This window comes from Melospiza georgiana, chromosome 14 (assembly GCF_028018845.1).
Source record: "Melospiza georgiana isolate bMelGeo1 chromosome 14, bMelGeo1.pri, whole genome shotgun sequence".
NCBI classification, from domain to species: domain Eukaryota; kingdom Metazoa; phylum Chordata; class Aves; order Passeriformes; family Passerellidae; genus Melospiza; species Melospiza georgiana.
The window spans coordinates 3533801-3551141 of record NC_080443.1 but is presented as its reverse complement, the minus strand read 5'-3'; the positions used below and the strand labels follow the sequence as shown (position 1 = coordinate 3551141).

The window sequence follows — 17341 nt, the reverse complement described above, 5'->3', positions numbered from 1 at the left end:
AAGGGCAAAATGTGGATTTTTCCCTTTTGGTACTGTCCAAAATTCAGTACCTGCAAGCACTGGTCCCAGACAAAAACTGCCCAGAAAAATGGATCTGGCTTCACATGGTTCTCCTAAGGGTTTCCTCTCCTGTGCTCCTGAAACACTGGGATATGAGAGATCCTTGAGGGTCCTGGGAGGAGCAGGGAAAGCAAGGGAAGGCTGGGAAAAGCTCAGAGAAAAAAAGGGGTCTTGAATTGCAGGTGGGGTGGGATAAGCAAGATAATGGAAGGCAAGGGAGGGCTTCAAAGGCAACTGCTGGGTGTGCAAGGCATGGCAGGGGAGAGGTGGTGAAAGCAAGGAGAGCCCTGGCAGGGAAGGAAAGGCAAGGCTGGACCTGGACAAATTGCAAGGAAAGTCAAAGTGGAGATGGGTGAGCAAGGCAGTGCAAGGCAGTGCAGAAAAGGAGGGCCAAGGAAAGGCTGCAGAGGGGGCAGGAAGGCAATTCAAGGTGGGGGGAAAGAAGGAAAAGGAAGCAGCTGCTGGAGGTTTTAAGCTTTTTGGTATCTGCAAGAGTGAAAGGCTCCACTTGTACCTTGAGGGAGGGTGAATATTTCAGAGTATGAGACACACCTGCTGCTGATGCCAAGATGATTTTTGTCTCTTCTTTTATACATTTTTATACATCTTTTATGCATCCTCAGCACTCCTAGCATGCACACTTGTAGTTCCTTAAGTCTGACAACTCAGCACAGTCCTGGTGTTCTGTTAGGCCAGGAGACCAAACATCCTGGAGGCCTCACAGGGCCAGAAAGGCGTAAGCTAGCTTGAGAAAACAAGATACAATATATTCTGGAAACTAAAAATGTGACCCATCCAGGAGAAAATTCCTCAGGATGAGAGGATCTCACACCATTCATTCAAGCCTCTCATTGGGGCACTTTGTTAGAAATGCTAATTTGTAAGGTCTATAAATTGTATACCTGATCTTCTGTGTGTGTGCATTGCAGTGCATTCCACCTTATCAAAGTGGTGCACCACAGGAATCCCTATTAAAATACTGAGGTAAAAACCCTAAACCATGTCTGGCTCTTAACTTTTAGGACCAAGGAAAAGGCATCAGTGCAAGCCAGACTTTCTTTCCCAGCTCTAGGACCTGTGGCCTTTAGGCACAGTCTGAGTCTAAACTAAAAGGTTTCCTACTACAGCTCTGTAGGGAAAGAATAAAAAGCAAAGAATGCTTCCCCATTGCCTCTTTGAAGATTAAAGTTGCCTCTAACAAAAACTTCAGAAAGTGCTTTGTTTTTCAGAAAATGAGGCACCCTGTTGGAAGTTACTCCTAGAGCTTGTGGTTGATACACTAGGGTTGCTAACACCAGCAAGCTGACCGCAGGACACTGCTGATCCATTCAGCAAGCTAGCAGCAAACTTGCCATATATGAGGTGAAAAAGCTTCTGATATACCAAGTGAGCCACCAGTAAATGTTTCCATACATCCAATGAGCCACCTGTGAAGTGGACATGACAATTGCCACTCTCAAAACTCTCCCTCAGCAGTCTCCATTTGGATCCTGACAGCATCCTGAGACTGAAGGCTCAGGATGGTACCTAGAGCTGAGAAAGTGCAAATAACAGTGTGTGCTGGGAGTTTCATGGGTTCAGCTGAAATCAGCTGGCACTTTTGGGAGCTCTGTTTTTGCCAGGTGTTTTCAGGTTTGTAGGAGGACTCTGAGGGAGTGAAAAGCTTTGATAGAGGAAAGGAGCTTTTGTTGCTCTTTGAGTATGGTGCAAAGAAGAGGTGAGAAACAAGCGCTCACTTTGAAAATGTAAAAAGGTTTATTAAACCTCAACGAAAATACAACAAAGGACTAAATAAGGAAAAATTTGCAGAGCTAGGAACTGCCCCCCATGGATACCACATGGCCGGTTCCCCTTCAAGATGGATGCTCAGTCTTTTATACCCCTGGGGTTGCATCAGCCAGCCCTGGCCCCTCCAAGGTCTGTCAGTCAGCTCTTCTGTGCCATGTATCAGTGCAGACTGCTTTCTTGTCACTGGATAGGAGGGCAGCTGTTGCCATGCCCACCCCCTGAGCACCAAGCTGCACATGTGTGCCTTGCATGGGGCAGGAGGAATGGAAGAGCTTGTCACTGGGGCAGGGGCACCAAAGTTCTGTCCATGACCCCTTCTTCACTGTCCAGTGGTGGTGATCTCTTCCTCAAATCCTGATTGGAGCTCAGATGTCACCACAGTGACAAGCCAGCCCTCCCAGATGTCCCTTGATAACCACACAAGGGGGTACAACAGAACTATGAACCTATAAAACTTTTCTAAACCTATATTCATGCTGTTTGTCTGTTAATTGTGAGAGTCAATCATCACATTACTCATCTCTCACACTAACACCCATGGAATTGCTTGTAAAGACATTAAAACACACCTTTGCTAAAAACTTTAATTCAGAAAACAAGACACCATAATTTATTAACAAACCATGAAACCAGCTTTGCTGGACACTGTAGTCTGGCTTAGAAATCTTTTATTATATGTATTTGATGCTTTAAAGTACTGAAGTGTTGCAAAACTAATACACCAGTACCAACATAACAATTTAGCAAATATATGTGTGCCAAACTAAATTGAATATATTTCAACCAGTAGAGCACTTTTAAACAACCTGGTGGGTATAAAATACTTCATTCAGGAACGTCTTCTTCTGGAACGACTTCCAAAAGCATCTGGAGGTGCATAGTGATGGGCTCTGAGGAAAAGATTTATTGTTAGAGGCTTTATAAGAGAACTTTCAATTCAAACTCTAAGTGAGAAAACTATTCTTCTATGTCATTGGGTTTTTTAATCTGTATTCCTATTTCAAAATGAAAAATAAGGGGTGGGGAATAAACAGGCTTAAGATCCAAACTACAGCATTCCTTATTTCCAAACTTCCACTGGAGTATAATGCTTCAAATTACATAATTTAAATTATAATTAATTATAATTATTACATTATAATAATCATCCTGGGGACAATAGAGACAAATGATGGGTTTTTAAATGACTGTAGAACTACTAATGCTGTTGTATTCAGCTAATTCCAACTACCCTCCTAGAAATACCTGTGTATCCTGTTTTGCCTGAGGTAATATCAGAGTTTCTCTAGGGATTATGCAATCAGTTCATAAATGGTCATTTTGAGTTCTCGCAGCTTTCACTGTACTCAGCCCTGGGATTATTTTTTATCTTAATGCTGTTAACATTTTCTTTAGCAAGGATAGTTAAATTAATAATCAGAGGTAAAAGCCCGGTATTTGGTGGCATAAGAATGTCTGCTAATCTTCAGTTAATGGCTAAAGCAATGTTTTGAAATACAGATAACTGAAAAACTGACTTAACAGGTTAATTAGTTCTGTTTCCTTGTGCTACTACAGTGATGTGTTGTTTTTTGTGAATTAAGTTTAATTCTTCCTCAAGTAGACATTATTTCTTTTCAGCAGGAAGGAGTGAAATCCAGTCTTCAGTAAAGCCCACTGCATACTAGGGAAATTGCTTCCCTGCACATTCTGCTCACATGCTTTATGTGAAAAAATGCATATTATATGATTGGCTCTTCACAAATATTAAAACGAATACTATATGTGTTATGTTAGAAAATTATGCTGTATTAATCTCTTTTAAGTAGTGTGGTAAATATAGTTTTTAGGCTATAGCATAATATTAAAATAGAAACTATGTGATATAAGATATACTTTTTGTAACTAGCACTAAGAATGGAAAAGATAATCAAGAAATTCTTCACATTATCCTCTCTGGAGATAACAGCAACAGATTCCAAGATCCCAAGAGAAGAATTATTGCCTCCTTATAAGGAGTCCTCAGACTTGAGGAACCAAGAAGGTTGATTTACAAGGTGAGGGTGCGAAGCTGAAATTAAGCAGAACCACCCTGGTTTGAAAGGAATGTTTGAATCATGTATGAGATCTATGAATATGCAATAGGCTATTGCTTTTAAGAGGTAATTCTTTGTTAGCAAAGCGTGCCTTTTGGCAGAGTGCAAAGCACCCAGATGTCCAGAATTCTTTGCTTTTTATTGTCTCTAATTGTCCTAATTTTTATTACTATTTTCATTACTATTAAACTTCTAAAATTTTAACAAAAGTGAATGGCATTTTTCACACTTTAGTAGGGATTGACCAGGTAATGAACTTTAACATTCTAATTAATCTCAAGTTTAGCAAATACTGGGTTTAGAGCTGGCTACCTGAGGTATACTTACTTGATATTTTTTGTGCCCATCTGAATTTTAAATGAACAAAAAGTGCATAAACTATAAGTCCACTAAGTATAAATAAAGTACAGTACAAATAGGGCAGTTCAGGTGCACTGATGATTGGTGCCAGTACCAGCACAATTGACACCAGTGTCACTATGACAGGAATGATGATGGGGACCTGCAAGACACAAAGAATAAAATCACCTCCTCATTCTTTAGCTGTTTTTACAGAAATTGCCTGTATGAAAGAATATTTTTATTGCCTTATGCATTTTTTTTTTACTTTAAAGTTTTCTGGAATCAGATGGGGCAACGGAAGGAGTATCAGAAATATGGGCAGGGAAAACACTTCTGCCAAATTATCCACTACGATCTCTTATTTCAAATTGCAGTGTCCAAGTTTGCATTTTAATAAACAATATGCAATGGCTGGGGTCTTATTTTGGATATTCTTTCAATGGAAGTCTGCTGAGTGCAATTACCCATCTGTGAAATTCTGGCTTTTGTGCAAGTGAAAATCAGCATTCTGTAATCTTTTCCCAGTCCTTATGAGCTTTGGGCTTATGAGTCCTGGTGCAGATCTGCTGTTAAATGGTTGGATTTCAGGCAAGAGGAGTGAAAAGCAAGGACACTGCCCAAGGGGGCTGTTTAAACATCCAGATACTGAGTGTGAATTCCTGCTACAGCATCAATGGAATGGAGGAAAAGCCACACAGAACTTACCCTGATAGGTCTCTTGAGTTCCTTCCTTGTAAACCTCATAACAATTAGTGCAAGTACAGTTAAACCATAAAAGATCCAGACCGCAAAGCTGAAGTAATTTATGAGGGAGTTAATGTCACCAGGAATAACATAAATAATAGCAATGGCCCCCTAGAAATGAAAACAAAAATTAGCGTAGTCTATTATAGAAGAAGGTTGAATTTTACATCTGTTTCAATACAGCAGCATGTGTGATGTTCCAGAGTATGAACCGTGAATGTTTTTGCTTAAATATTTGGGTTTAAGTGCATTGCAGCACCCTTAAAGATTGTGACTGCCTCCTGCCAACACGTGGTTATTTTTGTGTGCAATCTGAATTCCATTTTAAGTCAAAATGCTTATCATTTTTATGCATTAATCTGTTTTATTGTTGACTAACTATCTTGAAGATATAAAATATATTTTTAGGTTTTTAATACTACTGGGATTGAAAGGAATGAGGAGGAGGTGTCTTTACAAACAAACTGTGGGCCTGAGGGTAGATAAGGCCAGATAGGGAGAGGTGAAAGAAGCAATGGGCAGAACCATAAATTCCGTAGGAATTCCACTAATTGACACAGACTGTTACTCACTCAAGACTGTGCTACATCTCTGGACTTAGAGAAAAAGAACAGAGACATGAGGAGAAAGAAAAAGCGCATTAGAAATGAGGTCTGTATGAGGTGATGTGGGAAGTCGGTACCCCTCAAGTACCTCAGCCAACGGGAAAGGAGAGGGAAATGTGGCTGGAAATTGGGATTAAAAGGAGGCTGTGTCCTCTAATAATTTGAGAGACCCCGGGGGGAATGCCCCATGGCCTCTCCCTTTATTCAAATAGTTATGAGACTCCTCTGTCTTCCTTTTACATAAACCTCTGGTGTTTGTGGATAAATTTTCCTGACAGGATTGAATGTATCTTGTTTTGCCTTGAAGATAAATGAGTAAAATAAAAATAACAAGACGTTCTAGATTTATTCTTAAATGTGTTGACTGACTGGACTTTTTTAGTGTGAACTAAATCTTCTACATGGAGGAAACAGGGTAGTGATAGCTGGCTTACAAGTATCCTGTGAAAGGTTTCCCTAATATTAACCATTCATTTAAGATTCTGTCCTCATAACATTTTGATTTTTAAAGTCCAGTTCTGGAACAAATATGTTCACATTAGAGAAGCTGGAGGTTTTTTGTAGTCTTCTTCCCAAAATGCATTTAGCAATTTTCTTGTCTAGATAGTTAATGACAGGTGACAAAACTGCTTGTAAGAAGCTGTGAAAGTATGAATTACTGGAGAATTTTTGGTGATAGGTGATGATTATTTTTCTGTATTTCAATACCTACTTACATAAAATATGATGGCAGGTGCTGGTGTTAAGTGCTTGACACTGATGTAGGACAGAATCTTCAGCACGTGCCCCTCACGACCTGCAACGTACACAAGTCTGGCAAAACAAAAACAAAGCAGCGCAGTTAGTGTGGCACCTGGGCTTTAAAAGGTGCCACTAAAGTAGATATCCAGCTAATTCCATCAGGATTTTCTTTGATGTGCATTGGGATTTAAAGATTGTAGCAGTTAAAAATGAAGGAAATTAAATAACCGGTATTAAAGCAGTGAGATGAAACAAATTCTGAACGGTGTTAAAATAGAGCACTTGAAATTAATTTCAGAATCATTATTGAAAATTATTTTGGGAAATGTTACCAACTGTGTCTCTTTTAATTAAATATTTCCTTTTTCATGTGTTTCATAGCAAAAAGGTGTATTGACAACCTGTTGTTTAAAAATGGTCTTTAAAGCCACATTGTGTTCAGATGGTTTTGAAATCTTAAAATATTTTAAATAGTAAATGGAAGTGCTGAACAACTGATAGAAAGGAATAGCTTCTCAGCTACCTTTGCTGGTGTAGTGATGTTTTTACTGGTAGCTTTTAACTGTTCAATTCTCAGCTTTAAAATTGATGAGAAATTAAAAAAAAACTTTTGTGCTACAGTGGTATACCTTCATTGAATTAAGAAGAGAACATTTTTCTAACTTTCAAACCTCAATAGCCGCTGTTTCTTTTTGAAAATTAAACAATATAGCTAGATTTACGGGCAATTTCAAATTACATTTTGTGTGATGTGGATCAGAAGAATGTTCTTGTGTCTGTAGATACATGTATATAAATTTTTCCACCCTTCATGAAGATATTTAGCATGGGGACTTACCTGCCTGCAGTGAAACAGGTGCCATTGGCAGATCCAAGTGTGGAAAATACCACAAAGAGAGGAACTATCCAAGAGGCTGGATAAAGGACTCTGTCTCCAAATGTCTGGGAAATGGGATTAAAATTAATCACTTTTTTTCATTTTAATTACCATTTAGTAATGTTAAGCCTCTTTGTAAGTAAAGTAAATGGTATCTGAGCTGTGTTACCCAACAAATCCATGCTGTATATTTTGTGTAGTTATTGAAGAATGCTCTGACTAGTAAAGACCTGGATTCATTCACTGACCACTATAAAATGGAATATTTTTGTCATGATGTTTATGATGCAACATCTGTAGGAGACATTGGAAGGCAGATGTAAAAACTGCACAGAAATTCAATTGTGTTATAGACGCCTGCCTTGGGATGTGTCTCCAAGACAGAAGGAGGGAGATGGCATTGCTGCAGACTCTGTGCACACAGAAATCTGCTTTCAGCCTCTCCAGGAGGAATAACATCAGCAGGGACAGCCTGAGATGGGGGCAAACAAGGACAAGCTCACCCTGGTCCTTCACCACATTTGAGTTTTCACCTGTGGCGTGGTGTGTCAGTTCTTGCTGTAGATCTCAGCTGGGTACATTGTCCAGAGGAATTTGAATTTAAATGTTTTTGACAGGTCGGTTTAGTTTTTAGTTGGGTTGGGGTTTTTTAGTAAATCAAGCATGAAGAGCTTTGCTTTTGCACCAGTCTGACACCAGTGATGTTGCTTGGTCCAGAATTGGGGCACTCAAAGGCTGCTGGCAGCTGCATAGAGCTCTCTGCTCAGAGCCAGTGCTGAATTTTGTTAATTCATTTGTTAATTGGTAGTTCAGAGCTGGTTGCTGGGAGCTGTTCAGATTGTAAGCTTAAAGGTGTATTAAAAGGGACTGGTTCTTATACAAGATTTAACCTCATACATTCTCTGCTGTACCTTTTGGTGCAGACAAGCTGTTTAAATGCACAGAAGATCTAAATTTTAAAATATTCTATTTTAATTTTTTTTAATTTTTATTTTATTTTAATTTTTTAAAATTTTTTAAGCATTTCAACATTACTGTACTTCTTCACTGGACAAGACTATTTTATATATATAAAAATATATTTTTCATTATATTTATTATTTATTATGTTGTTAATTAATATTTATATATTATTATGCCACTAATTTTATTATTTTTATATGTATATATAAAATATAGGTTAATATATATGGAACATATACTTTTAAAATATATATATTATTATTATTATTATTATTATTATTATTATTATTATTATTATTATTATTATTATTATTATTATTATTGGTTTTTTTAATGCTTGTCACACACTGTTTGTTTTCCCCAAAACCTTGCATTAGGAAAATTGTTGCAGGACCTCAGTTGTTTCAGAGACACAGAAAATTTACTAAGTGGAACTGAGGGGGCAGATGTGTTTTTTATGGCTTCAGGAACTTCTGTAATTTCTACTTTTACCTGTAAGAGTATGTCTTGCAAAAATGTAAAAATCCTATCTTTCATATTTGTTAAGGAAAAAAAGCCCAAAAAGAATAAGGTGGAAGTGACTGATGGACAATTTGCTGTTATCTCCATAACAAACTCAGATTTATGTCCTATGGCATTTCTCAGAAATCCTGGGAACACTGAAAATGGCAAAGCAGCTGTCAGGTGTTATTTCCCTTTCCATCCTTTTGCTGCCTATGGAAAGCAGTCCCCCTCTGACTGCAATGTTTACAATATATTTGCTGAAGACTGCTTTACTTTTGCTTCCTTCTTTTTTATTCCATCTGGAGATGACAGAACTACTCCTCCAATTTGGCAGTACTGAAATTTTAGGTTAAGGAATGATAGTGGCTAATGGGAGAAAGGTGGCACTAACAGCTTAGACTAAAATTAATTCTATCTTACAAAAAAATAATGGAATTTAATGGCTCACATGACTTCAATGCAGATGTTCTATTACAAAATTAAGTAACTTACCACAGCAACAGCCTGGGACTGCAGGAGCTCTGTTGAAGTCATCACAGTGAAATAGGAAACATTTATCAGAACGTAACAAACTGTGACCAAGGGGATTCCAATAATTATAGACAGTGGCAGATTTCTAAAGAATGGAAAAGCAAAACCCCATCAGCATTGCTGGATCACTACTACAGTTATCATAGTAAACTCTGCATTCTTACTTTTCCTATTTACTTTTTTTTTTAAGTGTAGAGCTATGGAAATCAGGATTGTAAAAATTATGCAAAGATACAAAGCCTGTAATAATAATTAGCTAATTAGCTTTGTCTGTTAGTGCTCAAACCTTGAATAATAGAATATTAGTGCTTTTAAAAAACAAACCAAAATATATGCTTGCTTATAGAAAAATATATAGGGCTTGATTTCTTGCCAGTAAAAAACACTGCTTTCCTACACAGCTTTACCTGTAAGGATTTTTAAGTTCCTCTGTGATGTAATTGAGTTGATTCCTGGAAGGAAAAACATTCATAGAGTATTTCAGCAGTCAGGGGTTTAAATACTCACCTATGAGGTGAGGTTATTTCTTCTGTTATTGTTTTTAATCTTTTCAGTTTTAAAAAGGAAAAAAAATGTGAAATCAATTTTTTAAGTGGGAAAACTGCAGGACAAAACCAATGTGAGCTTCTTATCCAAAAGTCAGGCTCTTGATTCACCATCTCTTTCTGCATTATCTCTAGTACCTCTGAGACTAAGTTTTGGTTAAAATATCCCAGAATAATCAATCTTAGATTTCCAAAATTGCCTTTCAACTTTGAGCTTTGCAGTATCTGAGTCTTTTCAAATAAAAGCACAAGTGTGCTGGGGGCAGAGAGAAAAGCAAGTCTGCTGCTGTTTCAGAGCGGTTCTGTAAGTCAGACTGCCTCTGAAAAACAGGCATGAAAACCTTTTTAAGGTGAATTATAATTTCCAAATAACCATTTTTGCTAGAGTGTGTAGACCAATTGAAACAATTTTTATTTTTTTATATTTTTATATTCATCCACTCTGAAAATCTGAAGAGTGAGTATTTACAGTTCAAAGGCAAATTTTCAAATGATAGTGCCTGGTGGTTACATACACAAATAATTATTTAGGGATCAGCTTCTTTACCCTCTTAAAAAGTCTGTGTGAATGCCTGAATTAGCGGGCTCATGCCTGAGTTGAGGCACTCAAGCTTGGAAATACAACCTAAAAGAAGAATCTATTTAAAATAAATTCAGTTTCAAAAGCTTTTAAATGGGAATTGCTGTGTGGTAGACCAAGATTATGTCCTTATTTGCTCCCAAACTACTGACCTATATACAGACTTTTGCAGTTTGTACATTTTAGAATAACAATGGATTTGTGCCAACAGAACTCTGTGCCAACTGACATTCCCTAAGAAAAAAAACTGCAAGTTGAACCTTATAATTTCTGACACAAAGTTCCTTTTTATGTTCTCCTGGACTAATCAAAAACCTCTGTATATTTCACAAGGAATGGAGTTTGATGGGGTAGCCTGCAGGGAAAGCTATTTTGTCTAACACAATGGAATTAAATTTGTTATATTTATATTCTCCTTATTACTGCAATATCTAATCACCTTCAACACCAAAGCAGTAATTGTCCTTTTGGGATCTAAGATATTTTCTTTCCCTAACAAACAGCAACTAAAAGAGGGTGGAGTTCTGGGGTTTTTTTACCCAAACTAGTGTTCGTTTTCCAGAATTCATCAAGATATTCTTAATAACAAGTCAGTTGCTAATGCCTTCAGAGGGTTCTACAGGGAGAGAGTAAACCAGTTAAAGGCTGTTAAACTCTAACTGTGAAGGTTAATAAAGATTTCTTACCATCCATCATATGCCCAGAGTCCATTATAAAATGCCAAACTGATAGAACTAACAGAAATTTTACTGCCCTTGAAAGAATCTTTAAAGTTATCTGTTTTTCCTGCAAATAAGAGGAAGATTACTGATCAGTGTTGGAATTAATTCTTGTAATCCCCCCAACAGATGAAAAAAACATTCCCACATGTCTCATGCTTTGAAACTTTTCACTTATAAAATTAATGAACACCCTTTTGTATTAATTGATCTGTAGTTTATATTTGTAGATCTGTAGATTTGAAGTTTGTATTAATTTATCTATAGTGTTGCATTTTGCACACATCCCCTTCTGTGAAAGAAAATGCCATATTTTCTAAGAGATTTAGAACTAAAACCCAGAATTAAGAGATTCAGGGCTGTGCCTTATTTCTGTGTCTCTTCTCTCAGTGGGGAATTTTTAATCATCATAGCAAAAGCTAAAATAATTTTTTCAAATAACATAATTTTATTACCTTGCGCAAGGAGAACAATTCCACTTACAATAATGATTGTGACAATGATCATTTTAGCAGCTGTGAGAAAATTCTGGAGGTAACTTCCCAGCTTCACACTCAATGAATTCACAATTGTAATTACCACTAAAAGAAATCAAGTTATAGATTTTCACACTCTTTGTCAGAATTTAAAGAAAAGTTGCCCCTCCCCTTATTTACTGCACTGCTTTTCTGTCACACTTTTTGTCTATGTATATTATATTTATATATGTATATTATATATGTATGTATATATATATATATATGTGTGTGTGTGTACATGTATATGTATATTATATATATTTGTATATTATAACAACATATAAACATATAACATATAAACTATATGTATATATATATAGTTTGTATATTATATATATATTTTTGCCTGTCTATACAGTTTTTGCTTACTGTGTTTGGATAACTTTAGAAATAGTGAGGAAAAACAAATTTATGAATTAGACTTTTAAAGTACCTTTAATAAAAAACATTTTGAAGTTGCACGGCATTCTGATAAATAAAGAAATAGCATTTTCACAGTTATTTTTTCTTCCTTTTCCGCTAGAGATAAGCATTCATTATACAGATGTATCTATCTTAAGGAAGAATAATAAAACCCTCAAACTAGGGGAAAAAAACATTTTAAATCCATCCTTTTTATGCTGTTCAATTTGTTATTGTGGGAAGGACTCACTGGACTGTGTCTTAAAGATTTCTGGTGTCTCTGTGAAGATGAACATAAGGAAAATGCACTTGTGGACGGGGCCAGACACAGGTCACAATGCAATTCTGTGTTTGGGCTGTTTAAAATTGTGATTCTTACCAATAGCAGCAGCTGCCAGACACTTGATGACGGCCTGGGGTGGGTCACAGCCTGGGTAAAAAGGAGCTGATGCATATTCTGCAAAGCTGAGGCAGATGATGGCAAAGGAGCTGGGCTTTGTGACCAGCAAGCTCGTCCAAGAGAACAGAAAGGCTGGAATCGGCCCAAACGCCTCCATGAGGTAAGGATATTCTCCCCCAGACTTTGTGATCATCGTACCAAGCTCAGCAAAACAGAGTGCACCTGGATAACAAAAAAAAAGCAGGTTTAGTTCATGCACTTTTGGTCCTGGGACTGCTTGAAGAGATGATCGCTTTTTTATAGGTAGAAAAGTGAAGGGAATTGGTCTGTACTGTGCACCATTACTCTCTTCATGTTTCTGTTTATTTTACTGTATATGCAAAATACAATTTTAATTACGTGTGAGCAATTGAAAGAAATACCCAGAAATTATTCAGGTGCAGTCTAAAAATTATTACCATTGATATTTAAAACTTCCCCAAAACATTACAAACAAACTTTTTTATTTCATTTGATTTCTGTTTAAGAAATGAACACTGTAAGAAGCACTTGAGTGAGAACCGCACTGGCTGACACACCTATTGGAAACTTGAAAAAACAGACTTTCTGCACTATTTTGAAATAAAATGTCTGCTAAGCTCAACATTAAAGTACAGTGATACCTCCTGTTCTATTGCTCTATGTGGCATCTTGAATTAAGGTTTTTCTTGTTTGCTGCCCCACTTGATACAATGCTCAAAATTTTGTTTTACTTCTTGAAATATTTTGAGGTGCTTAGTGCTAAATTTTCAGATAATAGAATTATAATTGCAGAAGTAGAAAGCCAGAAGAAAGTACCTAGCTCACTATCAGTAAATTTCACATACTGGCAGCTATTGAAGTAGAAGACTATTGTCTTTATTACAGTCAGTGGATGAAGCAGGAAAAACTAAAACTTCCTTTCCAAATAGAGTGTAATTTACAATTTTGAAACTTGTCTTCTAGAAACACCCCATTTGAAATTTATGGTTGAGTACTGCATATATGCATATATAGAGCAGGATTTAGTGGATCTTGGTCCTGGTGCTATAAGCTAATTTGTGAAATGAGAGTATGCAGAAAAGCAGATATCAAGATTTAAGGCAAAGATTCAGATTCTTTGTTGAGTTTTTTACCTAATGTTGCCAGAACTCCACAGGCTGCCCAGATGGTTAAACAAGGACCCACAGCTTCCACATTGGCAAGAACTGATTTTGGAGAAACGAAGATACCTGAGCCAATAATGGTACCCACAATCATACAGATTCCACTAATCAGGCCCACCTTGAAGTAAAATGAGATGGTTTTGTAAGCAACTTCTAGGAATTCACCAATTTCTTTTCAGTATCACAGAACTACAGTAATTGTCCTTACTGACTGGTTTTTATTGGCTTTCAATATGTAAGTTCTATAGAGAAATAAATTCAACGATTTTGCAAAGTTTCACTCTTCTTATCAAGATCTCTCTGTGGTGTACTTCCTGCTGTTTTCAAAAGTACATCTGTCTGTGTTTCACATGCCTATTTCTTTAATTAAACTGTCTTTTGAACTATGTGAATTTCAAATATAACCTTGAATGGGTGAACTTGCCCTTTCCTCTCTGATTAAGCCATGACATTCTTTTGCAAGCGCTTGATGAATTCTGAATTTTCTAAGATTCAGAAATTCATGGATGGGATCCTTTTTTGTTGCTGTTGCTGGGCAGCTGTTTTCCTGTCCTTGCTTTAAATATCTGCACCTAGGAATGGTGTTGGTACCACTGGGTGAGAAGATCATGTTCTCCCAGATCTGTAGTGACCTACAATATTGCATGAAGCCACTGAAACTGAGGCATGGACTACTCAATATTTTCTGATAGCTATGGCTTCTCTAATCACAACAGTATTTTTCCAGTCTTGGCACCAAACTAAAAGCACATAGATAATCTTTCTCCAGGCTACTTAAATTAAGAGAAATGCCACTCCCTCCTGAGAGGAGGTGACACAACTGTTTTCTAAAGCATCTGTAATTTTCTGTAAGAGACAGATTTTCACTTCTCTTTAAGTACCAGTGCCTATTTTCTGGCTATAAACACTAACAAACTTTCAGAAACAATGAGCTGGACAACCAACTATGACTTCTGAAAATTACATGCAGAAAAAAAAAGTTTATGAAATGCCTCAGTTGATCAACTTAGAGTAAGTCTTTGAATTATTTTTATATCTGATAACTTCAACAACATATCCTTGGGGGTTTAGTCTGTTTTTATCAGTTATTTAACTTCAGTAACTGGCTGTTTCTGAGAATGCAAGCCAACCACATAGCTGAGATATCAGGATATTTTTGCTAAATTGGACACAGTGGTGTTTTTGTAAGCTGATGCATGTGCACAAATATCCCCTTGTGCCTCCCTCTGCCAGCCCCTGACACCCGGACCCGAGGGGAAAGGAAAAAGGAAAGGAAAAGGGTTTGCCTGCTTCTGTAGGTTCATCGTTTGGGGCTCATGACTCTGGATGGATTGTCTGTCCTCTCTTCCTTTGTCCTCTCCTTTTCTTCTCTTCAAGCTTTCTTCACCCATTTGTTTTCCTTGCTGAAATTTCTAAGGAAACAACAACAAAATCTTACTCTAGCATATGAACGTTACTTGACTTCAGCTGATGCCCGTGGGTACAAATGAGTGCAGGTAAATATGACCAGAAAACAAACACAGCGCACAGTCACTCCCAGGAAAAGGATTTCCATGGCACTGCCTGCCCAGAGAGGAGAAGGGATGGCAGCTTCACCTCCTCCCCTGTGGATTTTCCTTACACCCACCTGGCAGGGGCTGTCTGTGGCTTCTCACATTCAGTTTGCAGGACGTCCTCACTGGAACAATCCAGCTTTTATAGCCAGTCCTTCCTTTGAACTACTCCAAAGGTCCAGACAGGTTTTATCTTCCTCCCAAAAACTGGTTTTCTTCTTATCTAGGAGACCTTCTTTCCATTCTTCATTTAATTAGGCTTTGCCTCAGTTCCTTGGAGACGGAAGCATCTGCTAAACAGAGTGTGGGCTCCCAGAATTATCTGTTTAGCAGCTCCCAGAATTATCTGTTTAGCAGCTCTTTGCCTCGGAAAGGGTCACCAATCTTCTCTCTATTGATTCAGGGTGAATGTCTTCCACTCAATGTTTTGTCCTTTTTAGAACTGGAATGTAAAGAGTTTGTTTTCAAATTTAAATTTAGATTTACGGGGTTTTTTTTTTCGGTGAGGATTTTGCTTGTTTCCCCTAGAACTGGTCTAAAATACAATCTGAGACGGTGATGGAAATTGATGAGTCTCTAAAGTAGATTCAGTCAAAAGTCTCTTCTCTCCTAAGACTCTGCAATTATATTTACTTCAATTTGAACGCTGAAGATCCTTATGCTTTTTTACAGATGGTAACTGTGGAAGGCATCATGTTAAGGAAACATAAGTTGGTTTTTTTGTAAATTAATTTGTAACTGTCTACAAAACCTGCAGCATTTTAAATTGACAGAATACCTATCTCAGTATTGTTATCTTCAGAAACATTTAGGCTATAAAGGCATCAGGTTTAACTTCTGAAATAAAGATTTTTAAAATAATCGTAATGAATTAACTGTTAAGATTAAACCTATGAAGGAAAACTGCACACATGAAGAATGCAGGGCTTGGGTGGCTGAACTTCATCGCAGCTTTGTGCCCAATGTCTCTCTTCTAAAGCCCTGTATTTAGACTGCTTCAATCATTACCTTTAGCAATTCTTGCTTTCACTTACCTTATTTATTTAAATTTGTTTGCAGTTAATCAGGTGCAGGAATCCTTGCCAAGTGTGTTTCTCCTGTTGCATTTCCCAGCCAGTTACAAGCAAGGCATGTCCATGTCTGAAAGCAGAATATGAAGAAGGGGCAGCAGCCTAAGTACAGAGGTTATAAAAGGTAATCATTAAACCTATTTTCTGCCAAGAAGTTTTGAGTTAGGAACCACAGGTAAACTGATAGTCCAGTTAGTTTATCTTTAAAAACAAGAAAATCCAGCTTTGTCCCATTTGTGAGAATGTTTGTCCAGTGCTAAGCAGTGCATCACAAAGTGAGAGTGATCCATCATTTGGAGAATCTATTTTGATGATCTTTACAGCAAGCAGCTGGTAATTTAGGAATGCTTTGGCAAGATAACCTTGAAGTAATTGTCACATTATGGGTGCATTAAAACCACGTGCTCAATTTGAAGCCTATTAAAAATAGCTGATGTTTGTATCTCGAGAAGGTAGAGAAGCATAAGCAAAAACATTTCCTTTGTTTTTCATTAACTTGAGGCAGCTGAGTGGGCAGCTGGTGATCCCTTTGCTTGCAGCTACAAAGATTTTCCATTTTTGTAAATATTTAAAGATCTTGCTCCAGTGAAAAATGCTATTCTCTGTTTCTATTCAGTTGTATATCCAGGAAAAAAAAAGTATTATTAACCTGAATTCTGCCATAAGGTAACTGCTTTCATTCGAGCTAGTCATCCCTAAAACACTTGCAAAAAGCCCCTTAATCATGTTAATCACTTAATTGTTTTTAGCAGTGCAGTTGGTACAACTCCTTTGCTGTGTGACACTCAATCAGTGAGTCCTGAGCACCCCCTGTAAATGAGTTTGTCAATAAATACCTACTGGTAAAAGCTAAAAAGTGTTCAAATACTGGCTCCTGATGTTAACATTTAACATTCCTTGCCTTGATGAGATAGTGGCTCATAAACATGCACTACGGGGCTGGAAATTAAGAGCAAATTGTTGGGCCTGAGTATCAACAAAGCCACCCTAAGCACGTTTTGACAATTGTCTTCCTCACGTTTTAACAAACTCCTTAAGCACGCAGGATTGATCAGCAGGAATTCCCTCTGCGATGATGATGTAAATCTGTGACTAAAAATGGACTCTTCAGAACATGGGAAACATTTGTTAGTTTATATT

At 37.2% G+C, this 17341-nt stretch overlaps 1 protein-coding gene across 1 annotated transcript; it reads right to left on the bottom strand.

Annotated features, from left to right (window-relative positions):
* Positions 1 to 2499: 2499 nt before the first annotated feature.
* SLC7A9 (solute carrier family 7 member 9) lies at positions 2500 to 14969 on the bottom strand. Its single transcript, XM_058033934.1, has 12 exons — positions 14865 to 14969; positions 13549 to 13696; positions 12374 to 12616; positions 11530 to 11655; positions 11042 to 11141; positions 9638 to 9682; positions 9192 to 9315; positions 7194 to 7297; positions 6331 to 6427; positions 4971 to 5120; positions 4251 to 4425; positions 2500 to 2738 (listed from the first exon to the last, which is right to left on the bottom strand). Exons 1-12 carry the CDS (start codon positions 14967 to 14969, stop codon positions 2674 to 2676), a joined length of 1482 nt encoding a protein of 493 aa, XP_057889917.1. The 3' UTR covers positions 2500 to 2673.
* Positions 14970 to 17341: the final 2372 nt, after the last annotated feature.